General features: G+C 36.2%; 1 protein-coding gene across 3 annotated transcripts in view; it reads right to left on the reverse strand.

The window, feature by feature from the left end:
- Positions 1-8,338: 8,338 nt before the first annotated feature.
- The window catches only part of TINAG (tubulointerstitial nephritis antigen), a 47,555-nt gene continuing 33,879 nt past the window's right edge, over positions 8,339-22,014 (reverse strand). For 2 of the 3 annotated variants that reach the window (XM_085217892.1, XM_085217893.1), the window contains 2 exons: positions 9,639-9,684; positions 8,339-8,561 (listed from right to left, as the gene is read on the reverse strand). In XM_085217892.1, coding sequence (XP_085074018.1) covers positions 8,451-8,561; positions 9,639-9,684 — 157 coding nt within the window. In that variant the 3' untranslated portion in view covers positions 8,339-8,450. Of the gene's footprint in view, positions 8,562-9,638; positions 9,685-17,017; positions 17,084-22,014 lie in introns of all 3 variants that reach the window. The other variant, XR_014881563.1, reaches the window with a different exon arrangement.

The following is a 22,014-nucleotide window of genomic DNA, read 5'->3' on the forward strand; positions in this document are numbered from 1 at the left end:
ATTTTTCTGCAAGTGTCTGGCTGGTAGGATGAGAAGTGACTGAAATGGAATAATGAGCAGGAACAAGACAGCTGATTGAGCTTAACCCAGTAATGGGGGCTCTGAAGAGTGATTTAGTATTTAAATGCAAATGCTAGCATGCCAGGTAGCACCACGGTGAGCTGTGTCTCAGCCACACAGGCTTTCTTTCTTCTAGAAACTAACAAAACTATTTGAGCAGATAGACTGGTAGGAATAGAATTAAGAATATTTGATTTTTTTTTTTAATTCTTTTTTTTCTCGAGGGGGTAGGGTGTTATATTCCTTGTTCTTTAGGAATACGGAGGAAGGTCCAGCAAACATTTTAAAATCTTGAATCCCTTTCAGTAGTTTACGCTCATTGTGGCTTAATCATTGTGCAGTAAGGGATGCTTTGGAGCTGGCAGGGAGACAAATAAAGTCTGCCTGTACTTGCATCTCTGCATTAAGTTCCTACATATTTCATGATATTTCAAATGTCTTTGAGTCTTCTCACAGACATTTGTGAAGAGAGGAACTTGGGCATTCATTTGACAGCTCGTGCAAATTCCCTAAACTTCACTTCGTTAGGAAGACATGGTAGAAACAACAAGATAATAACACTTTGTTGAAATAAAAGCTACTTAAGAAAACAAAGTATTAATAACATTAAAGCACCAAAGTTGATGATAAGACACAAATATTTCTCTCCTAATACCTATGTCACTTTTGGAGGTTTTCTACTGAGAGCATGCTCTCCTTTATTCTTCCTAACAGAAAAATCTGTTTTGTACTGAAATTCTATGCAATGGGACATCAGTTACTGCACTTCACTTTTTCCTCAATTTTTAAAATAAATGATGTTTTCATAACTTATGAAGATTAATTCATTAAGAATTTTGAATAACTTCAAGATATTCTGAAGGTTAAATAATTTACATTTGATGATTTACTATAATTTATTAGTCAGAATGAGGAAAGCCACTAGAGATTACTGAATTCTTAGGTAGTCCGTGCTACATCCAAAACACTAGTCAAGAAATTCTCAGAAGTATATGTCTCTCTAATATAATTACTGCAACATCTTTCTCCCAGACACATAACGTTGTTGTTATCAGAGACAAAACCAAAATGACATTCAGACTGACCCAGTCCAGCTGTCCTTTTGTTCTCACATTTCAAGATTTTCAATTCCTAATCAAGCATTTTGAATGCTGAAGGACAGACATCTCAATGATTCATTTGGTGGCTTTTGGCAAAATCTTATTATACTAATTATGTTTCAAAAATATGAATTGGCAGAGCTAGGTGCAAGATAAAAATCAAGCTTCAAATGCCTAATATTAAAATATATATTAAAAGAGTGCTCCTCTTTACTAGATATTGGAGTTTCTGGAGTCTTACATGCCTGGAGACATTCAAGGCCAGGTTGAATGTGGCTCTGGGCAGCCTGGTCTAGTGGTTGGCAACTCTGCACATAGCAGGGGGGTTGAAACTAGATGAGCTTTATGGTCCTTTTCAACTCAAGCCATTCTATGATTTTATGATTCTATACATGGGAAACCGAAGCACAGAAAAATGCAGAAACTTCCTCTGTCTGACACATATACCACAGCCAGAGAATAACACACCATTTTTTCAGGTTGAGAACCAGATTATATATTTAGCTTCTAAGCTGAAATTTAACTCAGCTTGCCTTCTGAATCCAGCTGTCACGGGATAATTTTATTACAATGAGAATATAACGAAATTCCCAACTGTGATCATTACATTTCTACAGGAAAATATGAACTAGATATGACTGTGCTGATTTAAAAAGATCTTTTCAATTTCAGAAAGAGGTCTTTCAATAAGTGATTACAACGTCTTCTAATAAGTATATGTCACCACAAATTTATCCTGGGGAAAGGGTGAAGTGACGCTACTAAAAAATAAGAGTATACATTTAAAAAAGACAATATTTCCTAATAAATATGCCAAATCCTCTAACATTCAGAAACATTAATGAGTAAAAAATGCATATTTGTATTAAAAATGCACACATAATTATTAGATATCTCCACAACCTTGAAACTAAGCAAGTATTTTATATTCCTGAACTCCAGCAATGGGAGAGTTTCAGAATGTGAATAAATGTGAATAATCTGTGAATAACTTTACCATTTTAAAAAGGGATTGCAAAGATCACACAGCTATAGAAGAATGGCTTGAAATATGAAAAAGATCCTACCTAGTTATTTTTTTAATTTATGATTTACTTTGATCTCATGATCCCCTGAGATATAACTTACAAATATTTAATTGCAGAATTTACCAACACTTCTTTTAAAGAATGCAATGTACTTCTTTTACTTTGAAACATGACATTGATTATTATCTTTATTAAAACTAGATTGAGTGCAAAGTACAATCAAGATAAATAAAGACCAGCAGAACAATGCCGTTACAAATGATGCACATCTAAAGAGCCTAATGAATGAGATGCGTTCATTCTTTCAACTCCATTCATCTCAGAGAAAATTACAGCCAGAATGGAGAAATTGTTAATGAAACTTACTGCCCTTCTAAAAACAGAAATCCCAGCTTGAAAATGAGCCTGTGCCTCTCTAGAGTATAAAGAGAATGAAAATGTAGCTATAAATAATATTTGGAACAATTTTGCTGCATTAAAATGTTTGTTGATGTTCCGTAAGCCTATTTTATCCCTTTTGAAGAACTTTCTATACCTTTCTATGATAAGGAGCTGAACTTTTTAAAAATGAGAAAGAGGGAGAAAGGGAGAGAAAAGGGGGGAGAACAAGGAGGGAGGAAAGAGTGTCCCTGCCTGAGCAGAAGTTGGGCCAGATGGACCCACATGTCTCTTCCAGCACCATCATTCTGTGATGTGAGCCCAAGACACACAGTTACCTGCCATTTTCTACAACGGAACACCTCGGTTATGGTAGATCACAAGAGACCTGAGAGGTGAACTCATTTAACTAGCTGATCTTGAAGCAAAGCTGTAAAAGCCTCTGCCATCAGTACAAGAACCTGTATGTACATTCATACACAAAATTTTGTAACTTTAAATCAGGCTCTTAATTGATAAATCAACTGGAAAACAGATATCAATTTGTTCATATCAAAATATGAAACACAGTGTAAAGTAAAAAGCAAAGTACAGCATGGTACTGCTGGTATATGAAGGATTACATGGCTTTATCAGACAGAATCTCTTATGCCTTTATTCCAGGCACTATTTTTTGTGCATTTTAGAAAGCAAAGACTCTCTTTAAGATAAATGAAATATTGATTTTAGGTTCAAGCTAGACTCCATTAAGATACTCTTTTAAAGTCACATTGTGTCTGCAAAGAGTGAAGTTCTATGAACATAAATCAGTTTTCTAATACACATAAGTGAGCTTTTCATAAGCACCCAATATAATTCACCCAACTTCCCTGTGCATCAATAGAACTTGACTGGCTGCCTTCCTAACCACTTTCAGAAGACCTTCCCTGCATGTCTACTATTGAATGTACCACTGATGAATACGTTATACTAGAGACAGCCAGTTTCTTTCTGAATAGAAAAGCAGTAGAAATAACAGACAATCAATAACTTACAGAGGCCTTTTGTATATGTTTAAAGCAGATGGTTTAAAAGCATATTTGAATAAAGTAAGAACTTCTGGCCAGTGTGCCACATGGTTTGGAATGCCTATGGATCTACTAGCTCCGTCTACACTGACAGATGCACCTTTAAACTCCAAAAGGTCTTCTAACAGAACAAACTTGGATCTCAGATTGTTGCTAGAACCACGAAATGGAGAGCAATGCAGCTTACATCTCAAAGGAGCACTCCAACCAGGGTTGCATTGTCCTTCATCTTGTTCTGTTTGGGTGATCATCAGATCTGGAAACCAATCTAATGGAATGAAAAAGTTGATTGCTTGCTTATCTTACTCTTCAAATAGTCCAAGGTTTTCCTGCATCTCTGACATTTCTCTCCAATAGCCTAATCAAGAGAGGGGAGGAATAGATGAAAGGTAGGCAGGTAGCTAAGCACCATACAGTCATTTGCTCACTACCTGTCCCAGCTGAAATTAAGGCAGCTGGTCAGACCAAGGGAGGCAAAAAGATGCACAAAGCCCGGCAACTAGAACTGTATGTGTATGTGACAGCTGTCTTGTTATTAAAAATAGTACAACAGAATCTGAAAAGGTAGGTGGCATCAAAGCTGCTGTTATACCCCTTTACATTCTCCTGCAATTGTCCCTTGTGAGGTCTGTCCATTGAGAAAATTTGGTGCCCAGGAATTAGGACAATTTTTTATTCCTCTGCTCTGCTGGAGTAAACTCTAACAGTCTCTCTGAAACTGCATGGAATCTTACAGGAACTCACTTTGAAGCATACACAGATGACTTACCTTTATCTATACTTCAATATCAAATTTACTGTCAAAAACATGAGCATGTTTGTAATAACAAGAGTAATACACAAATGAAAACACACTGAGAGGCAACACCTCAAGAGGACGCAAAGAAGCATCAGAATAGTGAATAAAAAATCTACTTTAAAAATTGCTAATTATTGAAATGCCATCTGTTCCTCCAAACACTCAAAAGCAGAAAGTTTTCCAGTGTAATGGAACAGTTAATTCTTCATAGTTCAGACAGATGAGTGATTCATTATAATTTTTCTCATTCTATCTGGGACTTTTTCCTGAGTGAATCATTGTGAAATTATTTACCTTGAGAACACTGCACGGGCAGCCTCCCCCGTGGTGCTGTACTATTTCTGCGTGTAGCATCGTTGTTTGCATCTTGGCATGGTCTACCCACTGGATGCTAAACACACATTTTTTAAAATCCTGCTGTCTGCTTCAGTGTAACTGCATTTATCTCTTGTCAGAACCCATTTTGACTTGGGTACAACCAACAAGGAAATAAAAGAGAAATGGGAGTGAGTGATTTCCAGGCCAAGGTGGGTGGAGTAAAGACATCAAGTTCTAATAGAAACATGCTCTTGCTTTGGGCTTTCTCAGAGCTTGGCCCAGACTTGCTAAAAAGTGTGCAAACAGATCCTGAATATTTGTTTCAGACAGAACTGAAACCCAAGAAATGTTCTGATTCTAAGGCAAAATATAGCTAGTTTTCGATTCCCGTCCTGGCTGAAAACAGAAAGAAAAGTTAAATCACTTCCCCTATTTTCTTCTATCTTTTCTGCCTTTCCCCTAATGTCAAGGCTTTCACAAATCTCAGCAAATTTTCTTCTCTTGAGGTCAGATACTTTTAATTCAGTTTTCCATAGGCTGTGTATCATGCCAACCAGGAGCACAAAGATGTTTTTAGAAACTGCTAGTGTAGATTTTTTTTTTTTTAGAAAAATATATATGCAGGTTGTGAAACCTTGCTTGCCCACTTTGCTTGCTTGCAAGTCTCTTGATGGGCAGAATCCCTGTTGGCAGATATACTCCATGTTTGTGAGAACAATGGTAGCATCGGATTCAGTAATATTGCCAGTTTTTTCTTTGATAATACACACTGAGCTGCATACCGTGATTTGACAAATGAATCATACAGAATTAGTACTGTTGCACTGCTTATGCTATGGACAAAACAATTAATGGGATAGTCTTCAAATTTTGTAATTATATGTAGACTCAGGGAGCAACTCTACTTTGTGTGTTCATGTGGCAAATCAAAGTGAAATTTTGATATAACCCTAAACTTTTTCATACAGTCTCAGTCTGTCCATGGCTTCAAATGCCCCCAGATAACTTAAAAACTGAGGATTTTGGTGGTGAACAGTCTCTCTGCTGTGTTCGCTGGTAATAGTTTTATATGCTGCTTCTCCATGATCAAGACTTCCAGACACAGCAGTGAAGGGATACATATGAAGTGATAATAATCACTTATGTGAGTAATACTGTGTGTTTATTTGAAAAATGCATTGCTATAAAGAAAAGTGAAAATTGATTCCTTTCATTGTGTTCATTTTGCCTTTAGTATGCCCCTGTAGCAGGTAGCTCATCTGTGAAGCAGAGTTTACTCTACCTAGTCTTCTCTCACTGTCATCTTCCAGCCTCCACTTTACTATGGACTAGAGTTGAAAGTCTCTCTGATGTTCAAAATCTGTCTTCAGATAGTCTGCATGAAGGTCTCTGGCTGCAGTGTTCCTTGATCAGTGTCACTGAGTAGACCTGCATTGATAGTAGACCTTTATGCTCTTAATGGCAGAGAGCACACCTCGAGCATCTTTTCAAAGAGCAAAGTAGATCTCAAAGATGCTATTAGATGCCTTTTAAATTCCAGATTGTGTAACATTTCCACATTCGCTTAATGATAATGAGAAAGCATGAAGAAGGTGCTGAGTGCATGGACTCCTCAGAGCACCAAAAATTAACCCTAGAATAGTGGTAAAACGGTGTAACTACAAAAGTTGCTTTCCTGTGATGGGATTTGTTTCACTTGCTTACAGTGTTTCATTCAAGTCAGGATGATCATTTGAGCAGATAAAGATCTAGAGGGCTAATTTTGAGCTCTATTACCACTAAAGATGCTTAACGTGTCTACCCAGATCCTGAACAGATCTTGCAAGCAAAATGAGAATAGCAGTGATACTGTGAGATATAGATCAGTGCAAAACAATTTGAAATTGAATTAAGCCCAACTCACAATGCATATGTTTTTGCCGGATTGTTCAATGCAAAGCTAAGTCGTACTCTTTTGAAACTGAATTTTATGGAATCAATATGCACCAAGCATTTGGATGTAGGCATGTAGGTAGCTCAATGTATTTTCCTTGCATGTACTGAAATATCTCAACAAACCTAGAAAAGTTAATTCTTCTTTCACAGCACTTAGCTCTTCTAAAACTTCTTGTGTTGTAATTTGCTAAAAAGTTCAAGTGATGAAAGTCGTTGTGTCTAAATTCAGTGTATCATATGACACTAGAGGCCACAGAAGAGATTGTTCTGCAGCAATATGATACAACATTTTTATAATAGCTCTTTCAATAGTGAACCACTACAAGTCAAGACCCTAGTTTAGTTCGAGAAATATTAATTTAGTGGCAAGGACATCTGTTGTATGTTACCAACATTAACTGCTCTTGAAGGAAAAGCTGATTATAATAGATGTCTAGTTCTTCATTTTCTAGAAATGAAAGACTGAGAAATAGTCTATTAAAGACAGTGAAAGTCCCACTGAATGTTTGTCTACTGTAATTTAATGGCAGGATTTTCTCCCAATCTATATAACTTGCCACAGTTGTTTCTTTTGTAGGTAATTTTATGACTGATGATTCAGGTTGGCAAGTGCCCTTTGGAATAATTTAAAAGAGACAGAGATTCGTTCATTTGTTCATATGCCAATAGCAACAATATCTAAACTTTAAAAAATACACAGGCCAAAGACTTCTCAAGCCCATCGAGGTCTGTAGCAATGCTGATGAGAGGGGACATGTGGCAGTAGACAGAAGTAGCTAAGGGAGTGTTAGAACTGGAAAGGCTTTTAATTACTAATTACTTGCTGGTACACATCCTGCTGGCCAGCACCAGGAGCCATGTCTGGGCTACAGAGATGGCAGTGGGAACAAACCCCAGAATGTCTTTTCTGACCTTTCCTCCAGGGCAGAAGAAATATCCTTCAGGAATGATGAGAGAACTGGCACTGGTCTGCTTCTGGGTAAAACCATAAGTGGAACACAAACAGCTCAGGAATTAAACTTGTCTAGATCTTAATAGGGAAAAATTATCTTTTTTTTTCAGTTTTTCATTCAATTAAATTATTTAGATTGCACATTTTTAATTGCGGTTATGGGAATGGGAATATGTTGTTTCATTAGAAGCAATTTTTATATTATGTAAAATACATAAACTTTATGAAACCTACTAGTAAAAAATTAGTTTCCTAGAAGAGAAAATGATACACAGATACAATTTATGTAAGCTAGAACTGGAAACAGTTGTTCTGTAACAGGATTAGAATTCTAGTTACATTAATTTGTACTTTTTTTTATCTACTACGACCATGAGCAATTCTGTGTGAAGAGCACATCACATTTTTAAAGGGATTTGTGACTATAGTATGTATCATAAAGAGATTAACACTACCAATATAACTCCATCTTTTTCAGGCACTGCTGAATCAGTCACCATTAATATAACGAAACAGCGATGAGATGTAAATAATAGGAGAGAGAACTTCCTGCTCTGTGAGACAGCAAGGTTGTCAGTAGTCTTGGAGACAACTTGCTATTTGCATAGAGGAGTGTTTGTACTGGGTGAGGCTGTACCACTCTTATGATTGCTGCAGTGCGTTCAAGTCAGGAAGGCCTAACGAACCACAGCAGAAAGAAATATAACATAAGAGATGAATTTTTTATTTCTCTAGAAAGACTTGTTGTACAACAATGGAAGAATAGATACACAAAGCACCATACAGTATAATACTTCAGGTAAAAGGCAGTGGCTATCCCAAAGTAGTTAAAATCAACTTCTCAATATCGCATTCATTTTGTCCACGTAGAATCCTAAAATAGCCATTTTCTCCCCAGTATTTTCCCCATGAATTTGCTGCAATCTAAAGAAAAACAGAGGAAAAAAAAATTTAATGATATTTTAAAATGCAAAGTATGAAATTTAAAGGTAATCTCATGTGATATTTTTCTCTAATGAAAAGTTTCTCAGATTCGGTGAGAATCAAAATGCATTTTTTCCTTATGTCTACTAGTTTATTCCTTTTTATTTTGATCAAAATTTTAGTTCCAAAGCCAGAGTTAATAACAATGGACTACTATTGCTATTGGGCTGTCTAATTTATTGAAGAAGAAATTATTAGGTAATCCAAAAAGCAGCTGGAGGAAGTGGTAATTTAAACAATATTGGTAAACAATATTGGTCAAAATTCAAATTAATGTTAATCTATTCATATTAGTTTCTTAACATTAATATGTTAACATGTTAAAGAGACACAAGATATGAAAAATTGGCTTTAAATAAATAAGATTTCATTCAGGTTGTTATTGACATTTAGTTTCTAATGAATTCAGGAGGGTTTGTGTCTGAGATGTCAGTAGAACCAACAACCACAAGCCCTGCCATCAGCTATATGAATTCCAAATTACCTTCTGATAAGCACTGGAATAATGGTATGAGCTGTTAATCTCAACCAAAATGATAAAATCTGACTGACTTTAAATTGTTGAAAGGCTAAGTTTAATTTTTTGCTGACAGCTGGAAGACATTTTGCAATGCTGTTTAAATTGATAGCTTGTCTTTTCAGAATATTTTCCCAAATAATATTGACACATATTATTGAGTTTCATTTTCAGACCTCAAAAAGAAGGACATTTTTATGGGAAAAACTGAATAAGAGTTGTAGCAGAAAACACAGATATAAGTGTAAGGAGACCAGATGAAGTAGGCTTTGAAATTGAGGAAGATCATGCTGTAGTTCAAGGGTCAACAGAATAAAACCTTCCCAGAAAGGGGATAGAACTGTGCAGGAGACTTAAAGGTGAATTGAAAGCAATAACAACAACAAAAGCAGATACTAAAAGAGGTAATGAAAGAAAAAAAAGGATTTTTTTTTTTTAATAATCTGTATTTTAGAAATGTTGTCTCCTTCTTTGTAACAGAGTACTAAGGACTCACTTACCCAGAACTTCTGTTTTTGTCCATTTTTGCCAGGTAATGATCCCCACCTGTTACAAGAGATGGTACAAGTGAGGTCTCTAATGCATTTGATCATATTTTGCAGCTTTAAACAAGCAACCAGAATAGAAAAGCTAATGATAGTTGTCCTAGTACCAGGGATGAAATAGCTTGACTAATTGATACCTCCACTGATGAAAATGAAAGTATTTGTCCTCCAGGCCACAAGTCAAATTGCCAACAGGGACTAGAAAAACTTCTGAGCACAAATGTGCCTTTAGTTTCTCAATGCAGTGATCTAATGTTTTCACTGACAGAATCTCTCCTCCGGAGAGCTTGCCAGCTGAACTAACCGAACTGTGTAGGAGTACTTAAATTAATGTGAACACATTTCAATTCAGCTTAAGAACCACAGAAACTTTTTTGTTAAAGATCTTATCCAACACCTTTACAAATATAGCTGGTAAACTGGGACCGGCTGCTCTCAGCTCAGATTGAATTGCTGACGAACTAATTTGGTTTTCTGCACAGTGAGGGAAATGACCTGTAAACCTGATATTTCTCTAACATCTTTCAGGACATGCTAAATGTCCTGAAACCACACAAAGCCTGTTCCCTCCTCTGAGTGACAGATGTTTTGTAGTTGTAGCTGAATTGCTCAGTGCTCTGAGATTATAAACTTCACTTTGCATAGATATTTGGTAGCAGAAGGTCCAAGGCCATCATCTGGGTGTAGTTCGATCAGTGAATGTTACATTGCATGCCTTAGGTGCATGTGCATGTTTGCACATCTACTGACTGCCTAAGGAACCCTGCTGGCTTTTTTTTTATTTATAAGGTGAATACTTGTTTAGTTGCTGTTCATGGGCCATGATGCTGGTGCCTGCTAAAGGGGACAAATAAAAAGAAAACCAAAGATGTGAAAATCTATTACAGTTTTTTTTCACAGTATAAATGAATCATAAAATGTACGAACTTATCGCACCAGTATCCTCACTAGTATATGACCAAAGTCAAATAATTTGGTGCATTTATGTGCTCCAATCATTTTGAAAGGCAATTAGCAAAAATACAACAAGAAATGCTATGATGTGGATGGGGAAATCTGGAGTTTCAAGTCAACTTTGTAAAAAAACCAGCCAAAGCGGCATCAATTCCTCTGGGTTAACAGCAATAATCTGTGTGGAAAGCTGTACTTCTAATCAAAGGGGAAAACAAAAAAGCAAAAAAGACAAATTTAAAACCCCAGGTTCCAAATCTTTCAGAGTAACAGTTGATATGAAGAGACACTGAGCAGGATAAGCTCACAGTTTTTCACTGTAGTACCATGACTGTGTCTGAACTGAGAAACCAGGGATCTTTCCAGCCTCATTCGAGCCCAGGACCTCAATGTCCTTCTCCTTGACAGAGATTTCGCAGGAAAGATATCCTGCAGCATGTAACTGTCTCCTCATCTAGCCAACATGCTCTGCCTGTTGATATTTGTTCTTTCAATTTCCTTCAAATTCCACTGGTAGTATGACTGCAGGTTAGAGGTAAAATTCCACTGTGGCAAGTCATATTGCTGTTTGTTTTTCAGACACTGCCAATCATGGGTCCAATGCTATCAGGAAAGAAGTACAGAACAATTAGATTAAAATGCTCACTTTAGAAGTAAAAGCTTCGTGACTAGCATAGAGTTGAAGTCTGGATAACAGTTGTGATCCCAGCTGTAGCTACTACTCACTCAGTGGAAGAAATCATAGAAACAATGTTGGTGATAATAACCACTTATTGTAATTGTTGTGTTTAAAAAAAGGTTTCATGATGCTTTTTCTTTGTACTACCAGGAGAAAGTTTTGGGATTATTAATAACCTTTGTTATTTCTTTTCCTAATGTGCTTTCGATACAATTAGTCATACATTCGATACAACGATCATACATTTATTCATTTATATTCATTTATTTATATCAGACTGAGATTTACTTGTGGCCACTTTACTACATCAGTTACAGTTTGAAAGTCCCGTACTTACATCAGTCTTATGGATAGATGAAAATTTCATTGTATTTTATGTTCTTGTATTCCTACATTCAGTACATTATCACTCTCATTTATCAGAGTGGTATGATGACCAGCACTTGAGGTTTCTCATCTTAAATTTCTGCCACTACATTGCTTTTTAACATGTTATTTTCTAAAAAATCCCAAATTTGTTTTTATGTTTTGATAGAAATATATTGATTCTCTGAAATGTTTCTACCTAGAAGAAAACTTAGGCAATAAAATAGAAACAGGCCCTTTTTTTTATCTTTGACAATAACATAGCAATGAGTTTAATTTCCTGGATTTTATTCTATCTAATTGTATACAAAAAGCAATACTTGATATATGCTTTCTATCTTACAGTTTAGAAAGAAGAGCTGTTTATTCAGTAATTCATTCCCACATTGATTCATTTAAGTACTCTAAATAAAAATAAAATATACAATAGTGTCTCCAGTAGGTCAAGAAAAGGGACTGTTCTCCCTTACTGTAGCGGTCTGTCTAGTTTTGACTTTCACAGACAGGAAAGACATGAACAGACTGGAGCAAAATGAATAGTAACCCCCTGAGATGTTTGGATCTGGAGCACAGGATGTACAAGGAGAGGCTGAGGAAGCTGGCTCAGGAGAGGTTGCTTGGAGGAGATCTTTTTGTTGTTTCTAGTTTTACAAAATGGCAGCACAGAGAAGACAGACAGACTCTCCTGAGGTATGCACAGCCAATAGACAGAAGTTGACAGTCATGGTTTTCAGCAAGAGTAGTTGCAATTGGACATAAACAAAAGAAAGTATTTTACAACATGAGTCGCTAGTAGCATGAGAAGCTGTGGAATATCTGCCTTCAGATACACTTCAAAATTTTGGGACTTAGAAGCCCCAAGAACATGAATGAAGTCTGAAACTGGTTCTTTGAGCTGGGGGTTTGGACTGAATGACATTCAGACATCCTTTCTAGCCTAAACTACTTAATGTTGGACCTGCTAATCCGCCATTCCATGAAGTCATTTTGTATTCTGTATATAGCTCTTGTGTAACAGTTGTATAGCACAGTAGGCTAATAGGCTGTGATGAGGCAGGTAATTTTGTCAGTTTTTTAACAGCTGTGGTTAAAGAACAGATGATAATGTTGGTTCATTGTTTACTGTTCAAAACCAGTCTTGAAGTTAGTGCATGAGCAGGAGCAGGACTTAGCAGGAAAGGCAAAACAGACTGACAGCTCCACAGATGCTCATCTGTAATGGCAGCAAATGCAGCATGGAGTTCCAGGCCCTTTTGAGAAAGCCTTTCCTAAATCTTGGCATGGTTGGTTCAGGCTCATTCTATAGGCTTGCTCAGATTCACCAGTTCTCATTTCTCCCAGGCTAATGTGCTTCTCTCCATCTGAAAACCACTGAGCTGTAATGTAAACAGCTGTTGTTTTGTGAAATACGCTAGATATATACTGCTCAGTGTTGCAGCATTTTTGGTTCCGTGCCAGTTTGATTTGACATCTTGCCTCTGGGAATGCATGTCAGCTCCAGCTAAGAGCATTTCTGGAGACTTTCTGGCTCATTCATATTTGTATAGCCTTTAAAGAGGAAGCTATTATTTCCAAAAACACCTAAGTGAAAGCTATTTCTGCTGTAGTACCTTTAGAAAAGGAGGAAATATTTTCTAAAATAGATTTCTCAACTTTCTAAATGAGTCTTCCCAACAGAAATATTTCATTTAATCTTTTAAATTTCTTGTTTTCTGTTTTCCTGCCTATAAAGTCACGCTTGGGTAGTTTTCCTAATTTCAGTCTTACTAATGAAATAAATTCATTGCATATTTTATCCCTTGGTTCTACCTATCAAACCTTATGGCAAGCAAGCACAACTTCCACTGTAAGTTTAATTTAAGTTTAGTTTCCTCAGAGAAAAAGAATCCCTAAGTATCCTTTCTGCTGCAAATCAAGTGTCTGAGGATGAATTTCCTGAGTCATAAAGATTCATGATATAAATGAATAATAAATTCAGCTTAATTTTAGCTGCTCTTTTACCTGCTGCTGTAAGTACCGCTGCTTGAAGTATGAACAAAAACTAGCAGACACATTTGTTAAAAAGTAACACAAAATATTCAGTAATCTGAAAAAAAAAGCCAGAGGAAATGTGAAACTTGTAAAACTCACAGCCATCCACTGGAATGAATAGAAATTGGATAGTATGTTATTTCAAAAATTCAGAAATCAATCATGTTTCAGTAGTGTTTACGTTCTATGCGTTTTCATAATTAGACTGAAGTCTGTGTCTTTTACTGTACCTGGGTCATCACTGAGATGTGACTACTTTATTTCTTTTATATTTTTAAACATACACTAGTTACAAAGGTTTACCTGCCTAAATGCAGGTATCTAGGGTCTCTTGAGATGCCTTTGGATGCCTGAAACATCCTCATGGCAGATGTGACATAGGAGCTACAAGAAATCTGTATCCTTTCATAAATGTAACCAGACAGCAACTTCTTTCCACTGCTACTAGCACCAAATACCCCTGAGGATACTAACATAACCACAAGCAGGTGGAGCTGAGTTGCCCTCCAGGCTCCATTGCCTATGTTGACTAGATCATTATCTCTAAGTTGACAATTTGGAAATCTAGCATAACATGTCTACCATCAGAAACATAACTTGGAATTCCTCAAATCATCAAAACGGATTTATTTTTTAAATAAAGATATTCATCCACTGTTTGGAGAAGCTGACTATCAGCTATCACATTTGTAGTATAAAATTTCAGAATAAATGAAGAGGATCCTGTAGATCTTAAAATTAGCAGGTTATAAATTAAAAAAAAAAAATAAAGGGGAGGTAAAATTATCTTAGTAAACAACACAGCAATTATAACATATATCAGTTTCTCACAACACAGCAAGAATCATAGATAATACAGTTTGGTTGAAGAAAATTTAACCAGAAATGTATTGTGCTAAAAATTGTTAAACCAATTTAGGCTGTATTTTATGTTCTCTCGTTGCTTAGAGTATGAGCTGATTGAGAGACCAAGAACAGTCTGGAAAGGAAAATGACACTATCTAATTTTTATTGTATAAGAGCTGTGCCTTAGAGTTTTAAGCATGGAAGTGAACCCCTTTGTGCTGGGCACAGTACGTGAAAAAATTCAGTACAAGAATAAATCCTGTTGCTATTATCTTCTTTCTGAAAGTAATCTTTAAAGAAAGAAAAGAAATAGGAATCTATTCAAGAGTCTGAGAGGTATCCATATTTTGACTAGAAGTCCAAGTAAGTGGGAATTAATGAATGCTAGTCATTTATTTATTAAAATTATGACACTTGTTAGAGAGGTTCACTAATATAATTTCTCTAGTAGAGTCTATATTATACCTCCTATTACAGGTTGCTATTTTCTGACAGCTTATTCCTGAAATCCTGTAGTTCTTTCAAAAAAGTCATTTTTCCTAAAGAAGGCTTTTGCAAACTCTATGCTCATTGCTAATGAAATCCTGACCCTCCTGAATGATCAGGTACTTCCCAGTACCTCCTGGGAAGCCTAGACCTTGGATGTTGAAGGGAAAATGATGTCACAGTGAGGAGTAAATTAAACATGGAATCTGCTTTAGTTACGTTAACAACATTAGAAAGGAAATGTAAGAAGCTGGGACTAAATATAGGCAAGGTCATGCATGTTTTCAGTGAAGAGCTATACAGCGTGTGACTGGAGTCCTACATTAAATCTGAGAAGTCCCTGCTAGGAATAAGAAAAAGCAGTAAATGATTTTTGTGTGAGGAACGGAAAAAAGAAAAAATAAAAATGCACAGAGACTAACAACCTAGAACTCAAACTCCCTGCAGAGAGAGAAAATTCAGTATCAGATATTAGTATTTAGATAGAATTGTGGGAGAAAGTCAAGGAAATAAAACACCAAGAAAAAAAATATCCTGCTAATAAAGTAATGTAAATACCAGAGGAATAGTTCCCAAGGGGAGATGACAGAGACTTTTAAAAGTAACTTAACATATTTGTGGACAACATCAATTAGAGAAAAATATTACATTTTCTGGAAGATGACCAAAATAATCTAATAGCACTTTTTTTTCCTCTCTTGTTCATGTGATTATTTTAGCTGACATTTACTCTAAATTAACAACGTGTTAAATGTGAACAGATGTTGGACCTCGTTACCCACAAAGACAAGGAATCTATTAGACTTATTTTTAACAAAGCTTTAGACCACTGATGTCCAATCCTTCAGTATTTTTTGGAAAAGCTTTCAATATAGTCCTCTCCAAAGTTTCCATTTCTTTTAAGAACAAGAAGGTATTTCAAGGAGTCATAAAGGAGAAGGTCTGAATGTTACACAAAATTACACAGTAATGAAGTTCTATGTGACAAAACTATTCTCCAAGAAATATACTTTTTAGTTTTTCCAAACAAAACCTTTACGATCTTCAATGAAAAATAGCCTTGAATAAAAAGAAATAATTTAACCAAATTGCATTCAGCCTTCTTCAGGAGAAAAAATATTTCAGATTATTCAGGGGAAACCAATTCCAACTTGTCGTGCAAACATAATTTATGCATTCTTTTTAGACAAAAGGATGAGCACATCTAAAATGAAGTAAGGCCTTAAGAGTAAAGGAAAATGAGACAAGTCTCTCAAGCTATGAATTCATGCAGTTGATTAGAGTAGAGGTCAATGTTTTGCATTAACCAAAGAGTTAAACTCTTTATGGAAGACAGATGCTCTAGGAACTGGCATCCTGCATCATCTTTCTAACTTCCCACATCCAGCAACATATATCCAGAACAGACGCTTCTGACACATAGACAGAGCCTATCTCAAGTCAAAAATACACAAAAAACAAAATGCTATTTTCAATCACTACTTTCATTCTTTTTCAACCAGCTTTAACTCACACTTGCAGTTCACCAGTTACACAGTTTGTAGACTGAATTTTGGATTCATTGAAGTCAATGGCAAAGCCTACTATTTTCTAGAATAAAGTCAAGATTTATCTCTGTTGCTGCTGTTGTTTTTTTTGGTTGGCTTTTTTTTTTTTTTTTTTTTGGTTGCTGTTCGTTTGTTTTATTCTTTACAGTGTCTCCTCTCTGTCATTATAGAATGTTCGTGCATTGGAAATCAGATCATTCAATAATTCTTTGACTAAAAGGAAGCACAGATAGAAGTCTTTAAAAACAATATACAGAGGAAACTCACATTACAGAGTTCTGAGGGAATTGGCTGACTTAGTCACCAAGTCACTTTCAATGATATTTGAAAAGTCATGGCAGTCAGACAAAGCCCTGTTGACTGGAAAAATGGCAGTATAACACTCATTTTCAAGAAGGATAGAAAGGATGACCTAGGGAACTACTGACCTGTTAGCCTCACTTCAGTGCCAAGCAATATCATGTATAAGATCCTCCTGGAAGTTATGTTAAGGCCTATGGAAGAAAGGGAGGAGATATGGGATAACCAGCATAGTTTCACCAAGAGTGAGTCCTGCCTGACCAAACTTGTCACTTTTTATGATGGTGTAACTGCATTAGCAGACAAGGGAGGAGAGACCTGGTGTCATCTATCTGGATTTCAATAAGGCCTCTGGCATGGTCTCTCATAAAATCCTTCTCTTCAGATTGGAAAGATATGGATTTAATGGGTGAGCAGTTTGATAGATGAGGAACTGGTTGCAAGATTGTACCCAGAGAGTGGTGGTCAGTGGCACAACGTCTGGATGGAGATTGGTGACAAGTGGTGTCCTCCAGGAGTCAATGCTCTGATATTCTTTAATATCTTCGTCAGTGACATCGACAGTGGGAGTACACTGTCAGCAAGTTTGCAGATGACACCAAGCTGTATGGTGCAGCTGACACGCTTGAGGGACAGGATGTCATACAGAGAGACCTAGACAGGCTCGAACAATAGGCCCAGGAGAACCTCACAAGGTTCAACAACCTGGGTTGTGGCAACCCTTGTTGTGAGTGCAAAATGAGGGATGTAAGGATAGAACGCAGACCTCCCAAAAATGACTGGAAGGTACTGATGGATGGCAAGCTGGACATGAGCCAGCAGTGTGCTCTTTCAGCCCAGAAAGCCAACCGTACCCTGAGCTGCATCCAAAGAAGCATGGCCAGAAGGCCAGAAGGTGATACTTCCAATCTACTCTGCACTGGTGAGGCCTCACCTGGAGTGCTGTGTCCAGATGTGGAGTCCTCAGCATAGGAGAGACATGGACCTGTAGGAGCACATCCAGTGTAGGGCCACACAAGTTGTCCAAAGGATGGAACACCTCTTTTATGAGAGCAGGCTGAGAGAGCTGGGGCTGTTTAGTCCGGAGAAGAGAAGGCACTGCAGAGAACTGAGTGTGGACTTGAAATATTTGAAAGGGGGCTATAGGAAGGAAGGTGATAGCCATTATCAGGGCCTGTGGTGGTAGGACAAGGGGAAATGGTTTCAAATTCAAAGAGGGTAGATTTAGACTGGACATAAGAAATAAGCATTTTACAATAAAAGTGATAAGGCCTGGAAACAGGTTGTCCAGAGAGATGGTAGAAGCATCGACCTTGGACACATTCAAGGTCAGGCTGGATGGGGCTCTGAGCAACCTGATCTAGCTGTAGGTATCCCTGGTCATTGCAGAGGAGTTGGACTAGATGACCTTTAAAGGTCCCTTCTATCTCAAACATTTCTATGATTCTATGAACACTGTACATATTCTGTTTGTAAGGTTATAGACTTTACTCATATTTTGTTTTGTTGCTTTTTCCTTATTTTCTTCTTTTTTTTCCCCAGATATTTTCATTTCTGATAGTTTCTGCATTCACAAAGATCTTCGGATCAAATGGGGCAACTAGAAAACCATTTATAACTTCCAATGCAATATAAATCATGTAATTTCTGAAGTTATATATGTAAATAAATATCTCTGGCCCTTTCTATCACTGAAAAAATTATTCATGATCAAACATGACTTCATGTAGTCCAAATTCATCACATCCAATTTATGGGAAATGAAGTATTTAAATTAGGAAAAAAGACACTATCCTGTCAAGACAGAGGTAAAACTTTTGAAGATATATCCTACCCAAGTGCTGAACACAGACAATGCTAATAAAATAGACTAATTTTTCTCCCTAATACTACACCTTCTATCTAGGCATTGCTATTTTAGTGTCATCATTTTGATCAAAAAGTAACCTATGAAATTTCTTGAACAAAAAGACTGCCTTCCCATAGACTAGACCTACAGAGCAGAAGGATACAAAGATTACTCAGTCCCTCTAATCTATTTTAATACAAAAGTTTTTCTTTCATAAGATTCTCACAGTACATTCTTCTACAGATAAAAAGACAGTGGGCCACAAATACATGCAGTCTGAAACTTTTCATCTAACTGTCCTCCTTGGCCTTGGTCATATAACTGCCACAATACTAACAGACACAATAAAAAGATTCACTGACTAGTGTTCTCTGCCAGAAAAAGCTTTTCAGAAAAGGATTACTGGAACTCAAAACTATGATTTTACACAGACTTCTTAGAACAAGAGATAAGTGAAATTATCGGCATGTCAGTAGTTAAATTATTCTGAAAATACTACCTTAACTAATTATATGGGAGAAAATCTCTTGGATTTAACTGCATAAATCTCCAAACAAAGTTTATCTTTTCCTGATGATCTTGTAATATATTTTTCTTTGCTGTAAAATATTTTTGAGTGTTGTTTATTTTTAAAACTGTAATGTATTATGTCAATTGTCTGAAATGAAAAGAAAGAAATGAAAGGTAATGAACTTATTTACTATGAAAGAAAGAGGGAACTCAAGGTTTCTTTAGCTAAAAAGAAAATGTGGCTATTGATGGCCTAAAAAGATGCTTCTTTGTTGTCAATGATAATCTGGTATGGAGTGAGGACAAGTGATAAAGAAAATTGAGAGAAAAAATATATCTGCAAGGTCAAAAACAAAGGTGTCACTAACTGTAGTCACAGGCATCTCTTTTAAACCTCTGGAATTTGCACTGGTGAGTCATTTAAACATGTATTAGAGACCTGTTGCGCTGCCTGAATGTCTCCTCAACACTAAAACACAAGTTTTTGCTTCACGTATCAATTTTAGAGTGACTGTGCTAAAAAACAATGAATTCAGCTCATGCTTATTCAGGGTGTAGAGGTTTCAATTTCATTTATTTTCCAGCACTACTGAATTTAAATCTTCCAGTGGATAAAAATAGAAGGGACACCTCTCAGTGTCCTCTTAATGAAGTTCTTTTCCATTCTAAGCATCTTCTAAATATCTGAAAACCTATACTGGTCATGAATCAATACCTAAAGCTTTTAATAAAACTATACTTGTTCCATACAAGCTTTAAAGTGACAGTAAGTATATCTGATTGCAGGGAAAGACTTGGGCTTTTTGAAACCCTTCTGAATTTTTCATTCTCAAGGGAGAAGCAGATACGGTTCTTTGAATGGAAATACACATCAGATATTGTAGCCTATCACGAATGTTGAACTGATAAAGATGAATAAGGCTGAGAGAGAATCTGTCTGAACAGGTTGCAAACATTAGTGACAGATTTTTACTTGGTTATACCTGACTTTGAAGAAAGATATATTTGACTAAAACAGAGCTGCTTAAGCCAACATTCTTCCTCCAAAGTTAATAGATTTTGCCTCCTAACACCATATCCAAATCTGCTTCACTGTTTTCTTTTTCTACAAACACCCATTTCTCTTCTTTTTCTCAGTGAGATTTAGAAAGTCAGAGATGCAAAATAATAATAATAATAATAATAATAATAATAATAATAATAAGTGCACCAGTTTTATAAAGAATATGCTATAGACTGGACTTGAAATGTTTGTTTGGCAACTCGACTCTAACTCAAAAGTAGAGATCTGGGAGGCAAATCTGCTACCAAATTCATCTTGATGTGAATTAAGTCCATTTTTATTAAGACATCTTGAGATAACTGTACAGTTTCACATATCATTAGTCACTGATCCTAGTAATTTCAATCATTACTGTATTTAAAATGTGAGTGCAGAAGAAAATGTGAAAATTCCCAAATTCTGAACATTAGCTCTTTGTAGTTCTGTTGTGCCTTTTCAGGTAGTTTTCATTCTGGTGCGATTTTGAGTTGAAATTTAATGCGTATATACACATAAATCCATATACCTGTGTGTGGACATAGACACAAGCAAGCATATGACATTTTGAGGATATTATCTTACAATAAACATTATGGACCACTGGTCAGTGAGTTTGTTGCACAAGCTGGCGTTACTTTATAACGTTTTTAAAGTGGGATTCATCTAGTCTATCTTAGGCATTTTAATGTTAGCTCTGCAAGTCTGACATTATCCCCACGGGTACCTTTATAGTCAACAAACGGAAGTTAGAAAAAACAGCAATTAAATGCACTTAAGCACAGATAGAAAGAGCAGCACAACAGCCGTGGATAATAAAGAAAACCATGACTGCCTAGCAGAGACGTAACTTCTAAATTCTATGCATCGAAACTTAAATGTTATGAATTCCAGTCTCCATTACTCATTTTTTCTACTTACCTCACTGACTCTGCAGACAAGACACAGAAACTACTTGAGACATACTTTCTCTGTCAGCATGTCAGTCCTGACTTCAGTCCATTGGAAACCTATTTCACTGTCCACAGAGACCATCTTTACATTCAAACCATCTGCAACCTGCAACACCCTCTGCCTGGCTGCTCCATAATTTTCTTTCTTGTTTCCACACAGTTCTTTTCCCATGCTCTCCTTGAGCCTGAGGTCATACACTACATCACTGGAGATAGATTTTTTTTTAGACTCAGAGCTGGTTTTATGAAGTAGAAACCTCAAAATGATAGAAAATGGTTAGCAGTTTCAACTTGCATAATTCAGTCAGTGTATTCAGTTAGACATTTATATGAGCCTACTGTTTCTGTTAAAAATGATTTCACTGAAATTTATATCTATTTTATAACACTCTGTAGCCTTATATATGGTTGCAAGCGTGAGCAGCTTATGGCACTTTCAAAAGTGTTTTTGAGAGATTGCATGTATCAGTTCATTATGGTTGTCCATTACTAAAACTGCCTTTTACAAACATTAACTCATTTTTAGGAGTTATAAATTTAAAAATCAGATTACAATAAATATCAGCCTGCATAAAACTGCATATTTTTACCCTATGTCATCATGTCTCTGCCCCTTTTTCTCTCAAAAAAATTCTGTGATACAGAATGAAAATAATCATCACAACTTTTATTTCCAGTTCAGCATTCATGAGATTCTCATGAGCTTCTTTTTCCATGTAAAAGATTTTGCATTATCTTTTGCTCAAAACCAACAATAAAAAATATGCACACAAA

The sequence above is a fragment of the Meleagris gallopavo genome, chromosome 2, assembly GCF_905368555.1.
Source record: "Meleagris gallopavo chromosome 2, MGAL_WU_HG_1.1, whole genome shotgun sequence".
NCBI lineage: Eukaryota > Metazoa > Chordata > Aves > Galliformes > Phasianidae > Meleagris > Meleagris gallopavo.